General features: G+C 48.0%; 1 protein-coding gene across 16 annotated transcripts in view; it reads right to left on the bottom strand.

Annotated features, from left to right (window-relative positions):
- The window catches only part of DAB2IP (DAB2 interacting protein), a 317,250-nt gene that overhangs the window by 51,903 nt on the left and 242,581 nt on the right, over nucleotides 1-22,766 (bottom strand). For all 16 annotated transcript variants that reach the window (XM_083597217.1, XM_083597215.1, XM_083597213.1 and 13 more), the window contains 3 exons: nucleotides 21,476-21,629; nucleotides 15,864-15,962; nucleotides 11,951-12,505 (listed from right to left, as the gene is read on the bottom strand). In XM_083597217.1, coding sequence (XP_083453343.1) covers nucleotides 11,951-12,505; nucleotides 15,864-15,962; nucleotides 21,476-21,629 — 808 coding nt within the window. The remainder of the gene's footprint in view (nucleotides 1-11,950; nucleotides 12,506-15,863; nucleotides 15,963-21,475; nucleotides 21,630-22,766) is intronic.

Here is a 22,766-nt window from a genome sequence, read left to right as displayed (position 1 = left end):
CAAACTGGACTTTACCGCCTCCCTAGGAAGAGATGCATGCGATGCAATTTACAAACTAGCTTGCTTCTCATTTGGCTTCCCTGTTTCCCAGGGTGTCTTTCCAACTTGCCTAGCAAAGCTAACCCTGTCTCCAAAGTTTGCATTAAGGTTTCAAATCCAGCCAAACTGAAAGCTTTTCCTTCCCTCACAGAAGCCGAATGGGAAACATTCTGATGGTTTTGTTCCCTGAGCGGCTAGGAAAGTTTGAGGAACTTTCTGCTCCATTTTGGGCCAATGTCCATGGCGTTGCCCACCCCTCGTGCAATGCAGCTGCTCGATTCAAGAAGTGAGGGGCTTGTTAAACCTTTGAGCATTTCTCAAAGGACAATATGGGGAATTAAAACCCAAATACTAGTACTAAGAGCCAATTTGCAAGGAAGAGACAGATGTAGAAATCCTTTGGAGGGATCCCCACTGCATTCCATTTGAAGTGCACCTCTCGCCACCCCCCCCAAGTTTATTTCATTTTACTATCCTGCAATTTATTGGCAGCCCATTCGCAGACATTTTCTGGTCGATTTGCAGGGATGATAAACAAATACAACTGCAATAAAACCATAACAATTTGGGGTGGTGGTGAAACCAAACCAGCACACTAGGTCTGCAAGACCAAAGATGGAATTGGCTATCCACAGGGCTGACTGGCTCCCTCTTTCTATGCTGTCACAGAGAAGTCTACCCTGCCCCCCGCACAAAGAAGATAGTCATTGACTATTGCAGCTGGAGAACCCCTGACAGAAGACCACTCAACAACCTCTGTTTAAGAAAATCCAAGGAAATAATAAATAATAATAATAATAATAATAATAATAATAATAATAATAATAATAATATAAAAGGTAAAGGTACCCCTGCCCGTACGGGCCAGTCGTGTCCGACTCTGGGGTTGCGCGCCCATCTCGCTTAAGAGGCCGGGGGCCAGCGTTGTCCGGAGACACTTCCGGGTCACGTGGCCAGCGTGACGAAGCTGCTCTGACGAGCCGGCACCAGCGCAGCACACGGAAACGCTGTTTACCTTCCCGCTATAAAGCGGTACCTATTTATCTACTTGCACTTAGGAGTGCTTTCGAACTGCTAGGTTGGCAGGCGCTGGGACCGAGCAACAGGAGCGCACCCCGCCGCGGGGATTCGAACCGCCGACCTGATGATCGGCAAGTCCTAGGCGCTGAGGTTTTACCCACAGCGCCACCTGCGTCCCTATAATAATAATAATAATAATAATAATAATAATAATAATAATAATAATATTTTTTTATTTATACCTTGCCCTTCCTGGTTCAGAAAACTGGGCTCAGGGCGGCTAACAACAAATTTAAAACACTTAATTGTAAAAGCAGCATAAAACACAGTATAAAAACATGAATAACAATAAAATTCAAAGTTCAGCAATCAATTTGGGGGAAATCCATAGAATAAGCATTAGATAGTCACCAGGGCTAGCTGGCTGAATTGGTCCTACCTGGGCCAGCAAGGAGGCCAGGGGAGAATTAGGTGTGGGGTCTCAGAGCAGGTAATCTTCATAAAAGGGGAGGGGGAGGGAAGAGAAGGGAAGGGAAGGGAAATAAAAGATCAGGCTGAATTCAAATTAAAGGCCAGGCGGAATAGCTCTGTCTTACAGGCCCGACGGAAGGAGGTTAAATCCTGAAGGGCCCTGGTCTCATGGGACAGAGCATTCCACCAGGTTGGAGCCATCACTGAGAAGGCCCTGGCCCTGGTGGAGGATAGTCTGACTTCCTTAGAGCCTGGGACCTCTAAACTATGGTTATCCATGGACCTTAAGGTCCTCTGTGGGGCAGAGCAGGAGAGGCGGTCCCGTAAATACGAGGGCCTTAAGAAAGGAGAGCCCACTACCTTGTGATGGAGTCCATTCCACTGTCCAACAAGAATTCCTTTTAGGGAAGAAGTCTGTGGAAGGGGGCAGACTGTGCATTGCACAGAGGGCTGGGCTGGATGAGACTTTGCTAGCCTACCCCCTCCAGATGTTGTTGTGACGGCAACTCCCATCATCCCTAGCCAGCACAAAGGCAGAGGCTGGACTAGACTATTTGTGGGGTCCCTGCCAACTCAACACATGATTATTTAGTGGCTGAGACAGTGCTTGAATGGCTGCCTACCACTTTAGCTACCCTTCTCCAACCTGGTGTTGTCCTGATGTTTTGGACTGTAACTCTCACTAGCTCCAGCCAGGATGGGCAAACAAGGAAGCGCAAACATCTGAACCCGAACTCCCATCATCAGCAACTCTTGGGCCATGCTGGCTGGGACTGATGGAAGGCCAGCAATATCTGAAAGTTCCCCATTCCTGCCCATGAAGATAGTATCTTAAATACTGTTCCATGCCACTCCAGTCTCAGAGCAGTGAGAGAATCCAGGGGTTGCCTTTGTTGCAGCTCTTGCAATGCAGCCCATCCTTTTGGGATGTCGATGAGGACACTGCAGTGGCCAGCCAAGGCCATCGTCTTACAAAGAAACTTCTCTGGCTAGTTCAACAGTAGGATCCTCTCTTTGATTCTAACCCTCCCTGGGTACGGGACCCCAAGAATTGGAAGGGACTCATGGCGTCATCCAGATTGACCTCATAAGCCCAACAACAATAATGAAGGTAAATATAATAAGCTGTTTCACGCCTAAGAGGCGAGAGAGCGATGTCAGAGAGTAACGTTGCAGCAAAATTATATTCCAAAGCAAAGAACTGATCTGCCTCTGTGCATCCTCCCCCTGCATAAAGCAGTTTCTGGGCCATACATGGGTCGTGCCCATAGGCCTGGTGTCCTACCTGCCTTCCTCCCCTTCACCCCACACCCCACCATGAATAGCAATGCAGGCATAAGTAAGAGGAGAAGAGTGATTGGAGCCTTCCTAAACTCAACTGCAATCCTCAGAGGCTTGGGAAGATTTGCAAAGTTAGCAGATTTTATTAGTAGCTCGGCTATTAGTGACGGAATGGGTTATTAGCACTTAAAGCGGTGGAACGTTCTTGCCTGCCTTGGCTGTGGCAGCTGCAAGGCTCTGTCTCTCAGCTCAGAAAAGATAAGCAGATTCCTGGTGGTGGCAGGAAAGGTGACCTCGCTCCGCCCCCCCCCCCCGCCACTCCCCATCTTTCCAGTCCTTTATTAACCCCAGTTCAGCAAAGCTCAGCAACGCATTAATGGTTTGTTTACACCAATCCTGGAAGTGTGGGCTGGCGCACACCAGCAGCCTGCAAAACGAACCCTCCTATGCGCACAGAGGAGACAATGACCTTAATGGATTAGAGAATTGGGCCAAAACTAACAAAATGAATTTCAGCAGGGAGAAACAGGAAGATGGAAGGTTCTGCACTTAGGGAGGGGTAGCCGGATGCATGATGAATACAGGGTTTGGGGCACCTTGCTTGACAGCAGTATGTGTGAAAAGGACCTAGGAGGCTTTGTAGACCACAGGCTTAATATGAGTCAGCAGTGTGATGCAGCAGCAAAAAGAAGCTAATGCTATTCTAGGCAGCATCAACAGAAGTGTCCTGATCAAGGGAAGTAATAGTCCTGCTCTATTCTGCCTTGGTCAGATCACACCTGGAGTCCTGTGTCCAGTTCTGGGTGCCACAGTTTAAGAAGAATGTTGACAAGCTGGAAGGTGGGCAGAGGAGGGAGGCCAGGATGACCCAGCGTCTGGAAACCAAGCCTGATGAATTGGGTATGTCTAGCCTGGAGAAGGGGATGCGGGTGGCGCTGTGGGTTAAACCACAGGGCCTAGGACTTGCCGATCAGAAGGTTGGCGGTTCGAATCCCTACAATAGGGTGAGCTCCCGTTGCTCAGTCCCAGCTCCTGCCCACCTAGCAGTTCGAAAGCACATCAAAGTGCAAGTAGATCAATAGGTACTGCTCCGGCGGGAAGGTAAACAGCATTTCTGTGCACTGCTCTGGTTCACCAGAAGCGGCTTAGTTCTGCTAGCCACATGACCAGAAGCTGTACGCCGGCTCCCTCAGCCAATAAAGCGAGATGAGCGCTGCAACCCCAGAGTCGGCCACGACTGGACCTAATGGTCAGGGGGTCCCTTTACCTTTACCTTTAGCCTGGAGAAGAGAAGACTGAGAGGGGATACGGTAGCTTTCTAAGGGCAGGAGCTGTTCGACAGAGGAACAGACTCTCCTTCATGGGTAGTTTTAAGCAGATATAATAATATAATAATAATTTATTATTTATACCCCACCCATCTGGCTGGGTTTCCCCTGCCACTCTTGGCGGCTCCCAACAGAATATGAAAAACCCAACAAAACATCAAACATTAAAAACTTCCCTAAATAGGGCTGCCTTCAGAAAGTCAGATAGTTGTTTATTTCCTTGGCATCTGATGGGAGGGCGTTCCACAGGGAGGGAGCCACCACCAAGAAGGCCCTCTGCCTGGTTCCCTGTAACCTCACTTCTTGCAGTGAGGGAACCGCCAAAAGGCCCCCAGAGCTGGACCTCAGTGTCCAGGCAGAACGATGGGGTGGAGACGCTCCTTCATGGCCCTTGGGGTATCTTTCAACTCTACAATTCTATTATTAAAAGGCAACATGAGAGTCATATTCATATACCTGAAGGCCTGTCACACAGAGGATAGAGTAGATTTGCTTTCTGTTACTTGAATCGCAAGAATGGGCCTTTTCAGTTGTGGCTCCCCGACTTATGGAATACTCTCCCCAGAAAGGCACTCCCGGCTCCATCACTAGCCACTCTTATGCACCACAAAAAAACACATTTTTTCCAGGCAGGCTTTAAATATTGTGACCTTCTTTAGTGGGCAAGGTGCATTATGACAGCTTTTTATTTATAGCGGACGTTCGGGTTGCAAACGTGATCCGTGTGGGATGCAACCCACAGCAACCCGCAGCAGTGCATCTGCGCACGCACGGGTTGCGATTCAGCGCTTCTGCGCAAAGCGAAATTTAGCACTTCTGCGCATGCGCGACCGCCAAAACCCGGAAGTAACCCATTCCAGTACTTCCGCGTTTCGGCGGTCCGTAACCCAAAAACAACAACCTGAAGTGCCTGTAACCCGAGGTAGGACTGTATCTGGATGTTTATAGCTTTTGTTCTGCTTTAGTTTTAATTTCTGTATTATACTGTAAGTCACTTTGTGTCTCCTTTTTCTTTTAAAAAAGCAACTAGTAAGAGGAAGAAATAATAAAATAGCATCACAAAAGGATTTTGACGAAACCTTAGGAACAACTTAGCAAAGATTCGACACTGGAAGAGAATGCCAGAGATGGTGGTGGAGTTTTTAAGCACAAGTGGGATTGAATCATAGAACTGTAGACCTGTAGAGCTGGAAGGGTACCTGAGGGTCATCTAGTCCAACCGCCTACAATGCAGGAATCTCAACATGTGATCCCTTACCCAATTTGAAAGCATATTGCATGGTCACCTCACTCAGGGGCTCCCTTCTAATCCCAGGGTTCTGCTGGGTGACCCCTGAACAGTTAAGATGTGATGGACTATGCAGAATTGGATAAATTAACAGGAAGGATTCAAAACCTGCGGGACCAGAGATTCTTAGAAGACTGGAGTAAATATACGAATTATTTGAAAAGTAATAGTAATGAACAGATTACGCTAGTTGGACTGCAAGAAGTTTTGTAAGGAGGACTATATGAAATATTTCAAGAAAGACTATGAGGAGAATTATTAGTTGATGATTATTAAGAGCAGAAAATCATCAGAGGTGAAGTCTAAAACAATGTATAAGATAAGAAGTTATGTTATGTGACTGTTGGAAATGATATGTTAAAAAACTAACTATACATACATTATATATATATATATATATATATATATATATATATATATATATATATATATGTTAAGATGTGCAGCAGTTATCACATGTAAGACTATTACGAGGGAGAGACCAGGGTTTAAATCCTCACTCAGACACGTGAAGTTCAGTGGGTGGTGAGCTTGGGTGCCTCTCAGCCTAACCTACCTCACAGGGTCGTTGAGGGGATTTAAATGAGGAGAACCATGTTTGCCACCTTGACCTCCTTGGTGAAAAAAGGTGGGCAATAAATGCAATAAATTTATGAAGGTGGGATATAAATGCAGTGAAAATGAGAAGCAGACGACGCAGGCCCTTCTGCCCCAGTAACAAGTGACCAGCCAGCAGATTGACTGTGAAGTAATAAGGTCTCTTCTCATAAGCAATCCTGATTAATGAGATTGACCTATCCTTAAGAGGCTTTCACTGATAAAGGTAATATGATTAATGTGTAATTCAAAGATCGTTCTAAAGCCCTGTGGGAGAGGAGGAGCACACTGTCTCTGCGGGCATGGGTGGGGGGTCATTACTGGCTGAAATGGGTTGCAAGCTAATCTGCAAATATCCCCCAATCGCTCCCCCCCCCCCGGGATTGATGTAAATAAAATACTTAGTGTAACTCCTTGCAGACAGAACCACTTGGAGACTGAGACAGAACATTTAAAGCACTATGGTAGCATTTCAAATGGCAGAGGGAAGCAACGGCCTTTGAGCCCTGCCTGCAGGTTTTTATACAGGCATCTATCCTGCTATAGGAGTTGCCCACGGGACCTCGTTCTGATCCAGTACAACAATCCTTTTAGCCTTACGCCTTAAGCAGGTGTTGTGGCAAATGGGAGAAGGGGAAGCGAAGATGCACATCAGCCTGTGAAGAGTCCGTCAGAGCAAACAACATGTTTGCTCCAAGATGCTCAACTAAGGAAGTCAGACTATCCTCCACCAGGGCCAGGGCCTTCTCAGTGATGGCTCCGACCTGGTGGAATGCTCTGTCCCTTGAGACTAGGGTCCTTCAGGATTTAACCTCCTTATGTCGGGCCTGTAAGACAGAGCTATTCCGCCCGGCCTTTAATTTGAATTCAGCCTGATCTTTTATTTCCCTTCTCTTCCCTCTCCCTCCCCTTTTATGAAGCTCACCCGCTCTGAGACCGTACGGCTAATTCTCCCCTGGCCTCCTCGCTGGCCCAAGTATTCAGCCAGCTAGCCCTGGGGATTATCTAATTGATCTTTGATTTTTGAATTTTATTGTTATTCATGTTTTTTATACCGTATTTTATGCTGCTTTTATAATTAAGTGTTTTAAAGTGTTTTAAGTTTGTTGTTAGCCGCTCTGAGCCCGGTTTTTGAGCCGGGAAGGGTGGGGTATAAATAAAAATTTATTATTATTTTAATATTACTCCAATTAAGAGTTGAAACTGCTCTGCAAGGGATGCTCAGATGTTCTTCCTCGTGTGCAACACAGCATGGATCATGGTGGGTAGAGGAGGAGAGGCACTCACACTTATCTCTGGAGCGGCCACTCACCAGCCTGCACCACCTTCAAACAACCTAATTATTGCCTGAAGGAGGGCAATGCTCATTTGTGTGTGCAAACTCACAAAATTGATTAAAGTCATAACTAGCTGGACTAACTACTGTTGTAAAAACAAAAAAAACAAAAAGCAGATTTGTCTCTTTGGGTGGATAGGGAAGGAAGTGGCAGCAGTGATGGTTCTTCTTGTTGTTTAGTCATTTAGTCGTGTCCGACTCTTCGTGACCCCGTGGACCAGAGCACGCCGGGCACTCCTGTCTTCCACTGTAAAACCACGTGGCAGCAGCCATGGGCATGTGGCTCAGCAAATCTGTGGACAGGCTGCTATGTGGTCAACACTCTGTGGGGGATGGTTGTTGGGCTTCCTTGCGATGTGGAGCCTGTGTGAGAGAGCCACTGTGGTGTAGCATTTAGCATCAAACAAGGACCTCAGTGAGATCTAGGTTCAAATCCCCACTGGGCCATGAACGAAGATCACTTGGGACAGTTGTGCCTTTCAGCTTCACCAACCCCACAGGGTTGCAGTGGGGATTAAATGGGGAGAACTATTTATGCCACCTTGAGCTCCTTCCTTGGAGGAAAGGCGGCATTTTTCCATCTCCACCGTATTAAGCAGTTGGTCCCTTACCTTTCTCGCCTTGATCTGGTCACAGTGATCCATGCGATGGTCACCTCCAGGCTTGATTACTATACTTAACTCTAGGCGGGGCTGCCCTTGAAGCTGACTTAGAAACTCCAGTGGGTGCAGAATGCTGCGGCGAGACTCCTTACGGCGTCCCTGCTATGGGAGCATATTCAGCCAGTGCTTCACCAACTGTGCTGGCTCCCGGTGGAGTACAGGGTCAGGTTTAAGGAGTTGGTTTTGACCTTTAAAGCCCTATGCGGCCTAGGACCCTCGTACCTGCGGGACTACCTCTCCTGGTATGCCCTGCGGAGGACCTTAAGGTCCATAAACAACAACACTTTGGAAGTCCTGAGCCCCAAGAAGGTCAGATTGGCCTCAACCATGGCCAGGGCCTTTTCAGCTCTGGCCCCGGCCTGGTGGAACGCCCTACCGCAGGAGACCAGGGCCCTGCGGGATTTGACCTCTTTCCGTAGGGCATGCAAGACGAAGCTGTTCTGCCTGGCCTTTGGGCTGGACTCAGTCTAACCCCCCCTCTCATTTTTTTTTTTTTTTTTTTAATGGAACCCCTCATATGGGATTTTGTATATAAATTTTCCCTCAGCTCTTTTGCTGGCCCATGTAGGACCAGCATGGATAGTTGGCCCTGGTGAATATTTGACATTTTCTCCCCTTATGGCTTTGATCTATAGGCTACCACTAAAACAAGGCTGCATTTTAAGCTGTATTCTAACATATTTTAATCAACTGTTTTTTGGTGTGTGTTTTTTAAAAAAATGTTTTTACTGTACAATGGTACCTCGGGTTACAGACACTTCAGGTTACAGACTCCGCTAACCCAGAAATAGTAACTTGGGTTAAGAATTTTACCTCAGGATGAGGCGGCACAGCGGCAGCAGGAGGCCCCATTAGCTAAAGTGGTGCTTCATGTTAAGAACAGTTTCAGGTTAAGAACCGACCTCCAGAACAAATTAAGTTCTTAAACCGAGGTACCACTGTATTTATATTTGGTGTTAGCCGCCCTGAGCCCAGTCTTGGCTGGGGAGGGGTATAAATAAATAAATAAATAAATTATTATTATTATTATTATTATTATTATTATTATTATTAAATGTAAACAACAGCAACAACAACATGGTTCTCCCGCGGTTGCAGATGCCTCACGCTACTGGTACTGGTTTTCAGGGGCTCATGGGGAAGCCTCAATGTGATTTCCATGCAGCCAGGAAAGCTGGGTAATAAGGGAGGTGCCAAAGCCAGGCCCTCTCCCCCCGGCTGCTTTTCATGGTGACGCTTTAGAAAACCCACAAGAGCCCATCTCACGGTGGCTAGCGAGGTGCCCCAATGGGATGTAGAGAAATAGCAGCTAGTAGGAAAAGGACCCACATCCCAGCCAATGAACCAAAATTTAGGACAAAATACATGCATTCAATAAAAGAGCACTTTGAGAGAAAGCATGCAAAAAGATAGGTGCGTTTCAAAAGATACTTCATCACCAGGAATACAGGCGGGAGAGATACCCTTAGTGCAACACTCACCCTCAAAAGCCCTAAGCGGAAAGGTTAGTGCCCCAGAGGAAATGGGGCAAGGAAGCCCACATTGAAGAACGACAGTCCTTGCCTGCAGGCTCACAAAGTGAGAAGACACAAGTGGAAAGGGAGGGGAAATGGTTTGTAAGCAGCTTCTTGTGTGGTGGCCTGGGGTGAGCAAATTTTGCAACCAAGCGACCAGAAGGGAGCGTTCTTAAAACCTGGATCCTTTTAAGCCATATATTTCTGGGTAGAAAACAGATAGTCCTGTGGTCCCTGTTGTGTGCCTTATTTTAGTGGATGCATTTGCAAGGAAGGCTGAAGTAACCAGTTGTGAGGTTAACGTATATACAGGCAAAGGAAGGTGCCTTTTACTGAGGCTATTTATGCCTAGATCAGCATTGCTGTGGAATCATAGAATTGTAGAGCTGGAAGGGACAACGAGGGTCATCTAGTCCAACCCTCTGCAACGCAGGAATCTTCTGCCCAACGTGGGGTTTGACAGCACATCCCTGAGACTAAATGACTCATGTTCTACCAGCTGAGCAATGCTGGGCTATGTATCATCTTTGACCAGCAGGTGTTCTTCCTTTATCTCAGGGGTGGAGAGCCTGTGGCCTTCCAGATGTGGCTGGAACCCAACTCTCCATCAGCCGCAGCCAGCAAGGATGATGGGAGTCACAGGCCAACCACATCTGGAAGGTCACTGGTTCCCCATCCCTACAGTCACTGCAGATGGACCCTGGGGACCTTCACTGCATGCAAAGGGTGTGCACTCTGCACGTGACCCACCAGCCCAGCTCCACCCTCAGAGGTGCCTTACAGAGAACCACACCTGTCAGCCAACATGCTCAGTCAGTGCTGCCTTGTCTTGACTAGCAGAAGTTCTCCAGGGTCTCAAGCAGGCGGGTGGTTTTTAGCCCCCCTGGCCTGCTCATATCCCCAAAGTCGCCATACCTTGGACCCATGGCTTCCTGCATGCCAAAGGACCTTGCACTCTTCTACTGAATTATGGGTCCTCTCTCTGACCCAGCAGAGTCTGTCCAGGGTCTTGGGCAGAGAAATAAATCATCCCCATCCATGGAGAAGATCTGTACTGGAGGTTTCAAATCTGGAGGTTTCAAAATTTGAACCCGGGGCCTTCTGCATGCCACAGCAGGTGCTCTGCCACTGAACTCCAAGTGGAAACGGATTTGTCTGAAGGAGAAGGGAGGCTTGGTGGAAGTCCACCCAAACCCATCCCAAATGCATTTAAAAATGTACAGTGGACGCTCGGGTTGCGAACATGATCCATGTGGGATGCACATTCGCAAACCGCAGCATCCGCAACCAGCAGCGGCGCGTCTGCGCACACGTGGGTTGCGATTCAGTGCATCTGCACACGCGCAAAGCTCAATTTAGCGCTTCTGCGCATGAGCAACCACCAAAACTCAGAAGTAACCCGTTCCAGTACTTCCGGATTTCGGCGGTACGCAACCCGAAGCGTCTGTAACCCAAGGTATGATTGTACATGATACCTTGCAAATGGGAGTTTTCCCAAGGCTGCTTACAACCAAATCTCCTTTTAAAGCCAATGTCTAAAAGAAAGAAGCTTAGACTAAAAGCAGCAGCATAAAACAATTCCTAATCCAGTACTGTGATTTAAAATGGGTAGCAGTTACAACCACCTCTGCAATGCATCGTGTAACCCAGAATGATGCCTTTTTGTACCACTCTGCCATTGTGGAAACATACAGTTCCCATAAGCATGGCTTTCTGGAGGTACATCCAGAATTGCTTCAGGAATAACTCCCCGGCGGCCCCTTTTGACCACTGGCCATGCTGGCTGGGCTGATGGGAGTTGGAGTCCAAGAACATCTCAGGGGCTGCAGATGGTCTAAACCACCCATGATCTAATTAGTAACCACTGAAAGGAGGGTTCACAAGGCACCACACCACAGAACAGTGAGAGCTGGTGGTTCCCAAACTTTTTCAGTCCCCGCCCCCTTGGTTCCATAAACTCACCCTAGTACCCCCCACCCTACAAAAAGCATAATTCAGAATAGCGCTTTGTGCAACCCACTAACGAAAACAGTAACACAACAAAATTCAAAACAGTAAACAGTTAATTGCACATTTATTCAAAATCCAATTCAAACTATGTAGTTTAACTAATTCCACAAAACTGATGAATCTGGTCCAGTAATACCAGTTTTCAAAGTGTGATAGTTGTTTATACCTCTGCCCCCCCCCAACTGCTGTCCCCTTGCCTCTCAGCACGCCCCCTAGGTAATCCCACTGCCCACTTTGGGAACCACTGGTGTAGGTGGAAGACGGGGGCTAAACAACTGTTGGCAAGACCCCCAAACTCAAGGTGGATCACAGCCTCAGGCGTCCAGCTGCAGCACATGTGGGGTTGATGAATGCGTGCGAGAACCTCAAGCCCGTCTCCGAGCATAAGCGCATGAGAGCCTTACCTTGGCCTTCCCTGTGCTCTGCAGGATGTGGACAAGGGCTGAGGCCATCTCCTCCTTGTTCTTCACACTCAGAACTGGCTCCAGAACTGAGCAGAGGACCATGTAGTTGTTGGTGATGTACTCGGCAAACTCCTTGTACATTTCCATGGGGAGGATGCTCATGCTTTGGTAGCGTGACTTGATGCGGATCATGGGGCCCCCAGACTTGCCCTTGCTGGGGTTGGGTGTCACCACCGGGTACCACTTCTCCACAAACTGCCGGCCCGTGACAGAGCCCGCTGGGATGCTGACCAGCCCAATGAAGTTGGTCTTGTCCTTCTTCTTCTTCTTGTCAGTCTCCTTGTACAGGTGGACCGTGATGCCCCTCAGGGATGGGAGGTTGTTGAACTCAAAGTGCTCCCCCCAGAAGACATTGTCCGTTTTCAACTTGCATGTGGTCCGTGCGTAGAGGACCTCGTCCAGGCAGAGTTCGCACAGGTACTTCTTCTTGGCCGGCAAGTCTTTGGCTTCGATAATCCACACCTTCAGCATATTCTCCACCCGCCGGCTGTTGTCCTAGAAAAGAGATGCAATGGGGGGGGGGGACACAGTCAAGAAGAGAGCAAGGATGTGCGGTAAGAGCATAAGGCTCCCAGGACGTTTCCGAGCACAATTCAAAGTGTTGGTGCTGACCTTTAAAGCCCTAAACGGCCTCGGTCCAGTATAGCTGAAGGAGTGTCTCCACCCCCATCGTTCTGCTCGGACACTGAGGTCCAGCTCCGAGGGCCTTCTGGTGGTTCCCTCCCTGCGAGAAGCCAAGTTACAGGGAACCAGGCAGAGGGCCTTCTCGGTGGTGGCACCCGCCCTGTGGAACGCCCTCCCATCAGATGTCAAAGAGAACAACAACTACCAGACATCTGAAAGCAGCCCTGTTTAGGGAAGCTTTTAATGTTTGATGCATTACTGTATTTTAATATTTTGTTGGAAGCCGCCCAGAGTGGCTGGGGAAGCCCAGCCTGATGGGCGGGGTATAAATAATAAATTATGATTATTATGAGAGCCTGATGGATCAGGCCAAAGGGGCCCCATCTAGTCCAGCACCCTGTTCTCACAGTGGCCAAGCAGATGCCCCAGTGCAAAACCAGGACCTGAGCACAAGAGTCACACTTTCCCCCTCCTGTGGTTTTTAGCATCTGGTATTCAGAAGCAGTGCTGCCTCCCACTGTAGAGGCAGAGCCAAGCCGTGGTGACTGCCAGCCATCAATGACCCTCTCCTCATCCATTAACCTGTCCAATTCTTTTTTAAAGCCATCCAGGTTGGTGGCCATCACTGCAACTATGGGTTCCATAGTTTAACTACGTGCTGTGTGAAGAAGGACTTTCAGCGTGTGGAGGGTGTGTTGGGGGGGTGGGGGAAGCAATTACCCGCCGCGAGAATTGGAAGAACGAACGGCTTCATTATTTGCAACGTGCTAGAACAGAAAACCAATCCTTAATTACATTTTTAACTTTTAAGGAAATTACTGGCTCTTGGAAATTTGCATAATAACCCCCGCTTATGCTCGTTTCCCAAATATCACTATGATTTCTTCTCTCACTGGCACCAATTTGCAAGAAGAAAGGAGGGTTGAGAACCTGTCTCTCTCTCTGTCCTCCCCCCCCCCAACTACACATGCTTCACTTTCTAAAAAACCTATTTCACCGCTTCCAATTTGGCAGCCAGGAGAGCCTCAAAATTAAAGGGAAAGGTGTGGGGAGGTGGGGCGCCCTAAGAGAAAAGAGAACAAATTGTAGACTAAAGAAAACTGTTCTGCAGGTGTTCCCTCCGCTGTGCCACAATTTCTGCACTGGGCTTGAGCAATGGGATAGTACTGCTGGCTTTTCACATCGGGTACCAGGGACCGCAAATGCATAAACACAGCCCCAGCCCCCCAGCCAGCAAGCAAAAACCCACCCTGTTAAAAAGGGGCAGAGTTTCGAAAGAAAAGGCAATGCCTATAAATGCGTGGGAGGTCATACTTAAGGATTTGCATGAGCAAAAATGGTGGGCAGGTGGGAGGGAGGACCAGTGGCGTAGTGTGGGGGGTGCAGGGGGGGCCGGCCGCACCGGGCGCAACATCTGGGGTTAGGGCAAATCCATGGGTTAGGGGGCGCAAATCCACGGGTTAGGGGGCGCAAATTACTTGCCTTGCCCCGGGTGCTAACAACCCACGCTACGCCACTGGGGAGGACCCTCTTGTCGGGCAGAAAGTTGCCCAAGCCTTGGTGCCTTTGACAACAATAATTATCTCAGCCTATGGCCAAGCTGGTGGGGACTTTGTGGGAGTTGGAGAACATGGTAAAGGCTGGCTCATTGCATATTGAATCCCACAACTCTCCCCCATGGGAAACTTTATAAAAGTTAAATTTATGCATAATCCATGAACGACACAATTGCCCATTTTAAAAAAGAACAGGAGGAAGTAACCTACAGGACCGCCTCTCCTGATATGCCCTGTGAAGGACCTTAAGGTCCATAAATAACAACACTTTGGAACTCCCGAGCCCCAAGGAGGTCAGATTGGCCTCAACCAGGGCCAGGGCCTTTTCAGCTCTGGCCCTGGCCTGGTGGAACGCCCTACTGCAGAAGATCAGGGCCCTGCGGGAATTGACATCTTTTCGCAGGGCCTGCAAGATGGAGCTGTTCTGCCTGGCCTTTGGGCTGGACTCAGTCTAACCCCCCACTCATTTTTATTTTTATTTTTTGGTGGAACCCTTCATACGGGATTTAGTATATAAATTTCCCCTCAGCTCTTTTTGCTGGTCCATGTGGGACCAGCATGGATAGTTAGCCCCGGTGAATATTTTACATTTTCTCCCCTTATGGCTTTGATCTATAGGCTACAACTAAAATGAGGCTGCATTTTAAGCTGCATTTTAAACTGTACAGTGGCACCATGGGTTACATGCGCTTCAGGTTACATACGCTTCAGGTTACATACGCTTCAGGTTACAGACTCCGCTAGTCCAGAAATAGTACCTCGCATTAAGAACTTTGCTTCAGGATGAGAACAGAAATCGCGCAGCAGCGGCGTGGCGGCAGTGGGAGGCTCCATTAGCTAAAGTGGTGCTTCAGGTTAAGAACAGTTTCAGGTTAAAAACGGACCTCCAGAATGAATTAAGTACTTAACCTGAGGTACCACTGTATTCTAAATTATATTTTAATCAACTGTTTTTGTGTGTGTTTGTTTTAATGTTTTTACTGTATTTATATTCAGTGTTAGCCACCCTGAGCCCGGTCTTAGCTGGGGAGGGTGGGGTACAAATAAAATTTTATTATTATTATTATTATTATTATTATTATTATTATTATTATTAATATATGCCTGCAGCCTGCGCTACTCTTGGCAGTTATTTTAAGAGGAACTGTATTGGTTCTGCCATCTATCGATATGTACCTGGGAATAAGAGCATAAAAGAGCCCTGAGGCTGGATCAGGCTGGTGGCCTGTCTAGTCCAGCATCCTGTTCTCTGAGTGCCAGCCAGACACCTCTTGAGAAGCCTAAGGTACTGATTGCAACAGCAACTCTGCCCACCTGCAATTCCCAGCAACTAACATTCAGGGACAGACTGCCTCCAACTATGGAAGCATAGCACAGCCATCAACTGAGGTCAAGGGAACCTGAGGCACCGCCTGAACTTATGTATCACTCATTCACTAAGGTCATCCACAGGAGCTTCATTGTTCGCTCCCCCTAGTTGGCAAGACTCATTTGACAGCAACAAGAAACAGGAGTTTTATGGTGTCCTCGGCCCAGTCCTGTGGAACTCTCTGCCACTGGAGGTTCCGCAATCCCAATTCCCTTTTAAAGCCAAGCAAGTTGATGACCACCACTGTGTCCTGAAGTTCTACAGTTTAACTATGTGCTGCGTGAAGCTGCTGCTTAGCTGGTACCTTGTTTGGGTGCACAGCACGGCGCAGATTCTCCATCCACTTGTCCCGCTCTGCTGCAGAGCGGCAGGAAAAGCATTTGCTCCCGGATGACGTCGTCACCTGGAAGAGAGGAAAGAAGAGAGAGTTTCTTGCAAGCTGACCCAACCTTAGGAGCCACGTATCTCTGCGCCATGTGCCGTCCTTGTAAGACCCTGCCCTACATTGTCCTTAAAAAAAAATTAAAAATTACTAAATGTTACAGAAAAAATGAATAGAAAAAAAGAAATAGAAACAATACATAACCATACATAAAAACATTTTATCTACATAATTTTCCAGAATGCAAACTAGAAAAGAAGAAAGGCAAAAGATAAAAGAAAGAAACAAGAAAAAAATGAAAAGAAAAAATACTTTTCATAATCAATTATTCCAAATTCATACTTCAAACATTACAATATTTAAATCCTAGTTAAAATATTATAAAAGACTTCCACCACATTCACCACACGTCTCTTGGTTATCTATTTCACCTTTACATCTGTTCTTCAGTCACTTCCTTTCCTTAAATTCTTTCATAGTCCATCTAATCTTTGTATTCTCTGTACTGTATTCTTCACAAGGTTAGTCTAAGCACAACCAAACTTTCGTGTTTGATCCCTGTTTGTGTAAATATTCATTTAAGCATTCCCATCGTTTCTGTACCATAGTTTTAGATTTATGCCTTATTATATCCGTCAATTTTGCTAACTCCAGATACTCACATAGTTTACTTAACCTACATTGTCCTATGTTGAGAAGTGGATGAGCCTAGATGGCCTTGCTAATTATACCATCACAACTCAGAACTGCCCTAATGTATTGAAGCACAATTCATAGGGTCCAGCAACAACCAGCCAGGTGCTTCTAGGAAGCTCAGAAGGAAGGAATAAAGGGGACAACTCTCTCTTGTTGTTTGCCTGCAGCATCAGGGGTAGAATGCCTCTGGATGGAGAGGCTCTGCTCTCACAGGGAATGATTAACTCCCCAGTACGCTTGTGATAAGAGAGCTAGATGGACTTTTGGTCGGATGCATCAGAAGGGAGTTGCTTCCCTGGATGTGTATTTTAATGAGCTGAACAGAGTGTGTATAACTTTACCAGTGCTTATCTTACATTTTGCCTGCTATTTTGTTAATGTTGTTAATATCGTTTTATAGATTATTAATGCTGTATTGATTTGTCAATCATACAAGACGACTTTTGCTTTAATTCTGACGCTTAGTTTATTTCTTCAGTTGTTGCTTTGTTTTATGGCTTGTAATTGCTTCACTGATGATTTGTTAATTATTCCATATGATTTATGCTGCGTTTGTGATGTTCTGCTATGCTTTGCCATGCTACTGTTAGCTATTGTTTGTAAGCCACTTTGGGATTTCTTAGAATGAATAGCGGCACGGGAATACAATAAATCAAATCAAATATCAAACCACTGCATGTCCCAGCTTGGGGAAAGGAAGCAGACAGCTGATCAGATGGTTAACGAAGGGGGAGTCAGGTTCTGGGGTCACGATGTAGCAAATCATGAGGCTGGCACAAAAGGAGAGCTGGTGGGAACCTGAGAACAAGACCCCCAAACCCACATGGCCAATGGGTGGCCAGTGAATGAATGAATGAACAAACGAGCTGTGAGGTGGATTAAGGCTGGGTGAATTAATGTCTGAGGGTCTTGCAGTGATTTCATAACTGAGGGTTGTGGACCTGGACCTGAGTCTCCCCAGTCCTAGCTGGACACTCTAACCCAGGTGTGGGGAACCTCAGGCCCCAGGGCCCCAAATGCAGCCCTCCTGCTCTGTCTACCAGGAACTCGAGTCTCCTCATGGGCCCCTTTGAACTTTTCATGCCTGGCTGGATTGGGTCCATTAAAGCTTCTGTGGATGGAGGACAGAGAGGGGTGACTAGCAGGGAAACGGCATCTATTGCCCCACCCACTATTGCCTCTGGCCCCACCTACCCCTGGCAGGTGGCCCCAGGAAGGCTGCCCAGAAATTAATGTGGCCCTCGGGCCTGAAAAACATGGCCCCCACACTGCTCTAACCTCTGCACCATCTTCAAATATCTCAAGGGCTGTCACATGCAGCAAGCTTGTTTTCTCCTGCTGGTGGAGGGCAGGACTCGAACCCATGGCTTCAAGTTAAAAGAAAGGCGATTCCAACTAAACATCAAGAGGAGTTTTCTGACAGTAAGGGTTGTACGACAGGGAATGGACTCTCTTGGGAAGTTGTGGACTTGCCATCCTTGGAGGTTTTAAAGCAGTGGGCGGATGGCCATCTGTCATGGGTGGTTTAGCTGTGTTTCCCGCATTGCAACGGGTTGGACTAGATGACCTCTGGGGTCCCTTCAAATTATACAATTCTATGATCCATTGATCCATTATGTTTTCAACAATGTTACCGTTTTTGTGTGTGTGGTTTTGATCAATAATATACACACTTTAACTTATATTGGGATTGTGATTTAGTCAAAAAGCTTTGGAATTTGGTTTATAAGGAAATATGTGGATTGTATCTTGCCCGACATCAATACTGTAAGATATTTTTGACGAAGGCAAAACCATCCTATCATCACAAGAAATGCTCTAACCAGCCAACAACAGTATACAAAAAAGAAGTGTAGATGAGGGGAAGCTGCACACACAAAATACATACAGAGATGAAAATAGTACCTTGCCCAAAAATTCACCCTTAAGATCACAACTTGATGTGGGAATGCGGCAGGTGGCACTTAAGCCAGGGGGAAAGAAATAGTGGGGGAGAAACAGAAATATAAATTGATCCCTGCACGGGTTGGGCTAGATGACCCTCGGGTTCCCTTCCAACTCTGCAATTCTATGACTCTTGGGTGTACAATGGAAAATCTGAAACAGCACCACGGGAGAGGGGAGAAAGCTCTTTCACATGCCCAGGCACCACATAGATTAGGCACATTATGCAATGGGCGGGGAAGCCCCAATAAAATGTATACTGTAATGAAGCCCAGGCTGTTATGTGTGTTTTATTTATTAATAAAGTTTTTAAAAAAAATACAGGTATTAGTTTGCCAGGCCAAAATTCAATTAGTGCAGTGAGGAGGGAGGAAATCATTAGTTTCTCAAATCTAACTCATTTTGCCTCATTATCCTTGTTCCATGGGTGGGTGGCTCTTCCTAAAGGAGGCAAAATCACTCTGCAATTTTTGCTTGCCGCCTGAAACGAAAGCAAGGTAGAGAGGAAGTCTGGAAGGTGTTTCTGCTGCAAGCCAAGCGCCTTATTGAAATGCAGAGCCCAGCCTCTCTCAAGGACAGTTGTGAGGGTGGCATGGAGAAGCAAGAGGCAGGGAGGCGCTAAGGGCAGTGGTGACATTATGCTTGTGATACCAGGGCGGGGGAGAGCTGTGGCGAAGCAGCGAAGCACCTGCTTGGCATGCAGAAGGAACCCGGTGTAATCCCCAGCTCTGGGAAAGACCCCTGCCTGCGACCCAGGAGACCCAGATAGGTCAAGGGCTCGTCTTGGTGGAAGGAAGGCAGGGTTTTTCAGCCGTAACTCAATGGAAATCAGTTCCGGCACCTCTCAGGTGAGCACCATTGCCATTGTAAGAAAACAAAGGAGGCGGTAAAGATGAGTTCCACCACCTCTTTTTCTAGAAAAATAGTACTGGTGGGAGGAGGCAACTTCATTGGATGCTGCTACATCAGCCTGTTACTTGGAAGCACAAGGGCTCAAATGTTGGTCCATTTTGTGGGTGACAACCATAGCTGAATGGTATACAGAAGATGCTTTTAATGCAGAAGGGCCCCAAGGTACAATTCCCCACTGGCATCTCCAGGTAGGCAAAGGTAAAGGGACTCCTGACCATTAGGTCCAGTCGTGGCCGACTCTGGGGTTGCGGCGCTCATCTCGCTTTGCTGGCCGAGGGAGCCGGTGTACAGCTTCCAGGTCATGTGGCCAGCATGACTAAGCCGCTTCTGGCGAACCAGAGCAGCACACGGAAACGCCGTTTACCTTCCCGCCGGAGCGGTACCTATTTATCTACTTGCACTTTGATGTGCTTTTGAACTGCTAGGTTGGCAGGAGCAGGGACCGAGCAACGGGAGCTCGCAGGGATTTGAACTGCCGACCTTCTGATCGGCAAGTCCTAGGCTCTGTGGTTTAACCCACAGCGCCACCCGCCTCCCTGCATCTCCAGTTAGGGCTGGGTAAAGACTGTTCTGAAACGCTGGAGAGCTATTGCTTCCAGCCAGTGTAAGCAAAACAGACAGAGGGATCAATGTTTGACTTCCTGTCTTCCTGTGGAGCAATGCGCTCACCTCTGGAGGTGGCATGGGGCAGCAGGAGGCCGGGAGTGATGGGAGGGAAGGCTGGAGGCTGCTGTGTGTCCTCATAAGTCAGGGCAAGCTTGTGGATGGAAAGAGCAGGCAGAAATCCTGCACACAGTTTCTGCAACCCAGATAAATTATGCAAATGGAGGCATCTGCATGGATGCGTTTTGCAAAGTTCGGAGGACAGCGGAAGGTGCAGTGCGACAAAGCTCTGCAACTGGACCTTACCTCGGAAAAGAGTTCTGCTCACTGCACCCTCCCATCACCACAAAGCTCCCCCGCCCCCACGCAGCCCCAAACACGCACTTTGAGCCAAACAGTCAGACTGCCTGCGCCCTCCCGGTGTTGCATGCGCAATCAAAGAGATGCCAGGGCTTGAACCTGGGACCTTCTGTATGCAAAGCAGATTCTCTGTCCCTCTACATTCCTTCACCATACTGAATCAGACCACTGGCCCATCTAGGCCTACACTGCCTGCACTGACAGGCAGCAGCAGCCTACCTGGAGATGCTGGTGGTTGAACGCAGGGCCTTCTGCAAGCAAGCCTGATGATCAAACATTGAGCTATGGCCTCGCATCAGACCATTTCTCCACCTGGCTCAGTCTTGGGGGTCAAAGGGCACATGTCGAAGACAGGCACCCAATTTCACCCTGGTGTGAGAGGATCACGTCTCTGCCCTCAAGGCAGGGAAAGCGCAGCAGCAAGATGTCCCTCCAGCCCCACTCTTGCCGATCCTCGGAACAATTCCTGCCACTCCCATCCTGCCCAGATGCCTTTGGTGTGTCAGGTTAACTTTGCTGTTCCTCCCCATGAGGTTGTTTTCCAGGACGTCAGTTCAATTTTGTCCATTCCTGATGCTTTTCCTTGAGTGTAAGACCATCAACTGGGGACGCGGGTGGTGCTGTGGGTTAAACCACAGAGCCTAGGACTTACCGATCGGAAGGTCGGCGGTTCGAATCCCCACGACGGGGTGAGCTCCCGTTGCTTAAGGGAAATGTACAAGTCTGTGAGGGCAGGGACTGTCTCGTTCTGATTCTATGCAAAGCTGCCCAGGCAGGCTTTTCAGATGGAAAGTGGGGTACAACCCCCCCACCCCCGTGATAAAACATAAGCAATACATAAGTGATTGTCATGGCTCAAAATGAACATAAAAGCAACCCTGTTGGGTCAGGCCAAAGGTCCGCTGAGTCCAACCTCCCGCTTCCCACAGGGGTCAAACTCTCAGGAGTGCACACCCACCCACCCCGAAAGCAGGGCATCCAGCCAGCAGCCTTCCTGGATGTCCATGGGTGCGCCTTACCTCGAAGCAGAAATCCTGCCCCAGGATGCTGCTATGAACAGGCTTAATGACCACTTCTTCCTCCATGCTGAGATCCAGGGCCTCCACAGCGCTACTTGGACTGAGCAGTGACTCGTGCGAGCGAGATTCCTTCAGCCTGGGCATTAGATGGGATCTGGAGGGAGAGGAAGGCAAGAACAGTGAGGATCAGAGCCACACTCTCCCAGCACCACGGAAAGGACCAAGCACCGCTTTTCACAATAGCCCTTGAAAAAAGAAGTGTCAGATTGGACCAACAGCACACCTGGATTGTATTTAGGAATGTAACAACCTGTGTCACTATTTATTTATCAAATTTCTATACTGCCCATCATCCAAGGGTCAGTTTACAATACCAAAACACAAAAACACGTACATTGTACCTGGTCAGACCATTGGCCCCATCCTGCTCAGTATTGTTTACCCCAGGCTTCCTCAGTCTCGGTCCTCCAGATGTTTTGAGACTACAGTTCCCAGCATCCCTGACCACTGGTCCTGCTAGCTAGGGATCATGGGAGTTGTAGGCCAAAAACATCTGGAGGGCTGAGGTTGAGGAAGCCTGGTTTACCTTGACAGGCAGTAGCTCAATACTGTCCACCAGGCTTTCCCGGATTTCCGGCAGGGGGTCTCTCCCAGCCCCACCTGGAGAGGTTAGCGGGGCTCAAACCAGCGACCTTCCCTCATCTACAGCCCTTCCCACCCATACAGGTCCCCAAAGTAGCTCACAAGCGTAAAAAAAATGAGATAAAACAATAGGATTGGGTTAAAAAGCAATAAGGAAGAGCAACAAGCAATCAGCACCATTGTAAACCAAGATTCTGAGGATCAGAGATTTTAAATAGAATAGAGATCTTAAATAGAAGCCTGCTAACACATTAAATAGAAGCCTGCTAACTCAAAAAAAAGCTCAGCAACTTTGGTTGGCCCTCACGGCCCTTCACTTCAGCAAATCTGGCCCTCTTTGAAAAAAAAATTGAACACCACTGTATCTAATGAAATGCGTTGGCTATACAGTGGATGCTCGGGTTGCGAATGTGATCCATGAGGGATGCACGTTCGCAACCCGCAGCGTTCACAACCCGCAGCACACGCGGGTTGCAATTTGACGCTTCTGTGCATGCACAAAGTGCAATTTAGCGCTTCTGTGCATGCGAGACCGCCAAAACCCGGAAGTAACCCGTTCCGGTACTTCTGGGTTTCGGCGGGTGCGTAACCTGAAAAAACGCAACTTGAAGTGGCTGTAACCCGAGGTATGACTGTATTAAGGGCTTGA

This window comes from Podarcis filfolensis (genome assembly GCF_964270895.1).
Source record: "Podarcis filfolensis genome assembly, chromosome: Z".
Classification (NCBI taxonomy): Eukaryota; Metazoa; Chordata; class Lepidosauria; order Squamata; family Lacertidae; genus Podarcis; species Podarcis filfolensis.
The sequence above is the reverse complement of the archived record's forward strand: the minus strand, read 5'-3'. Positions and strand labels throughout refer to the sequence as shown.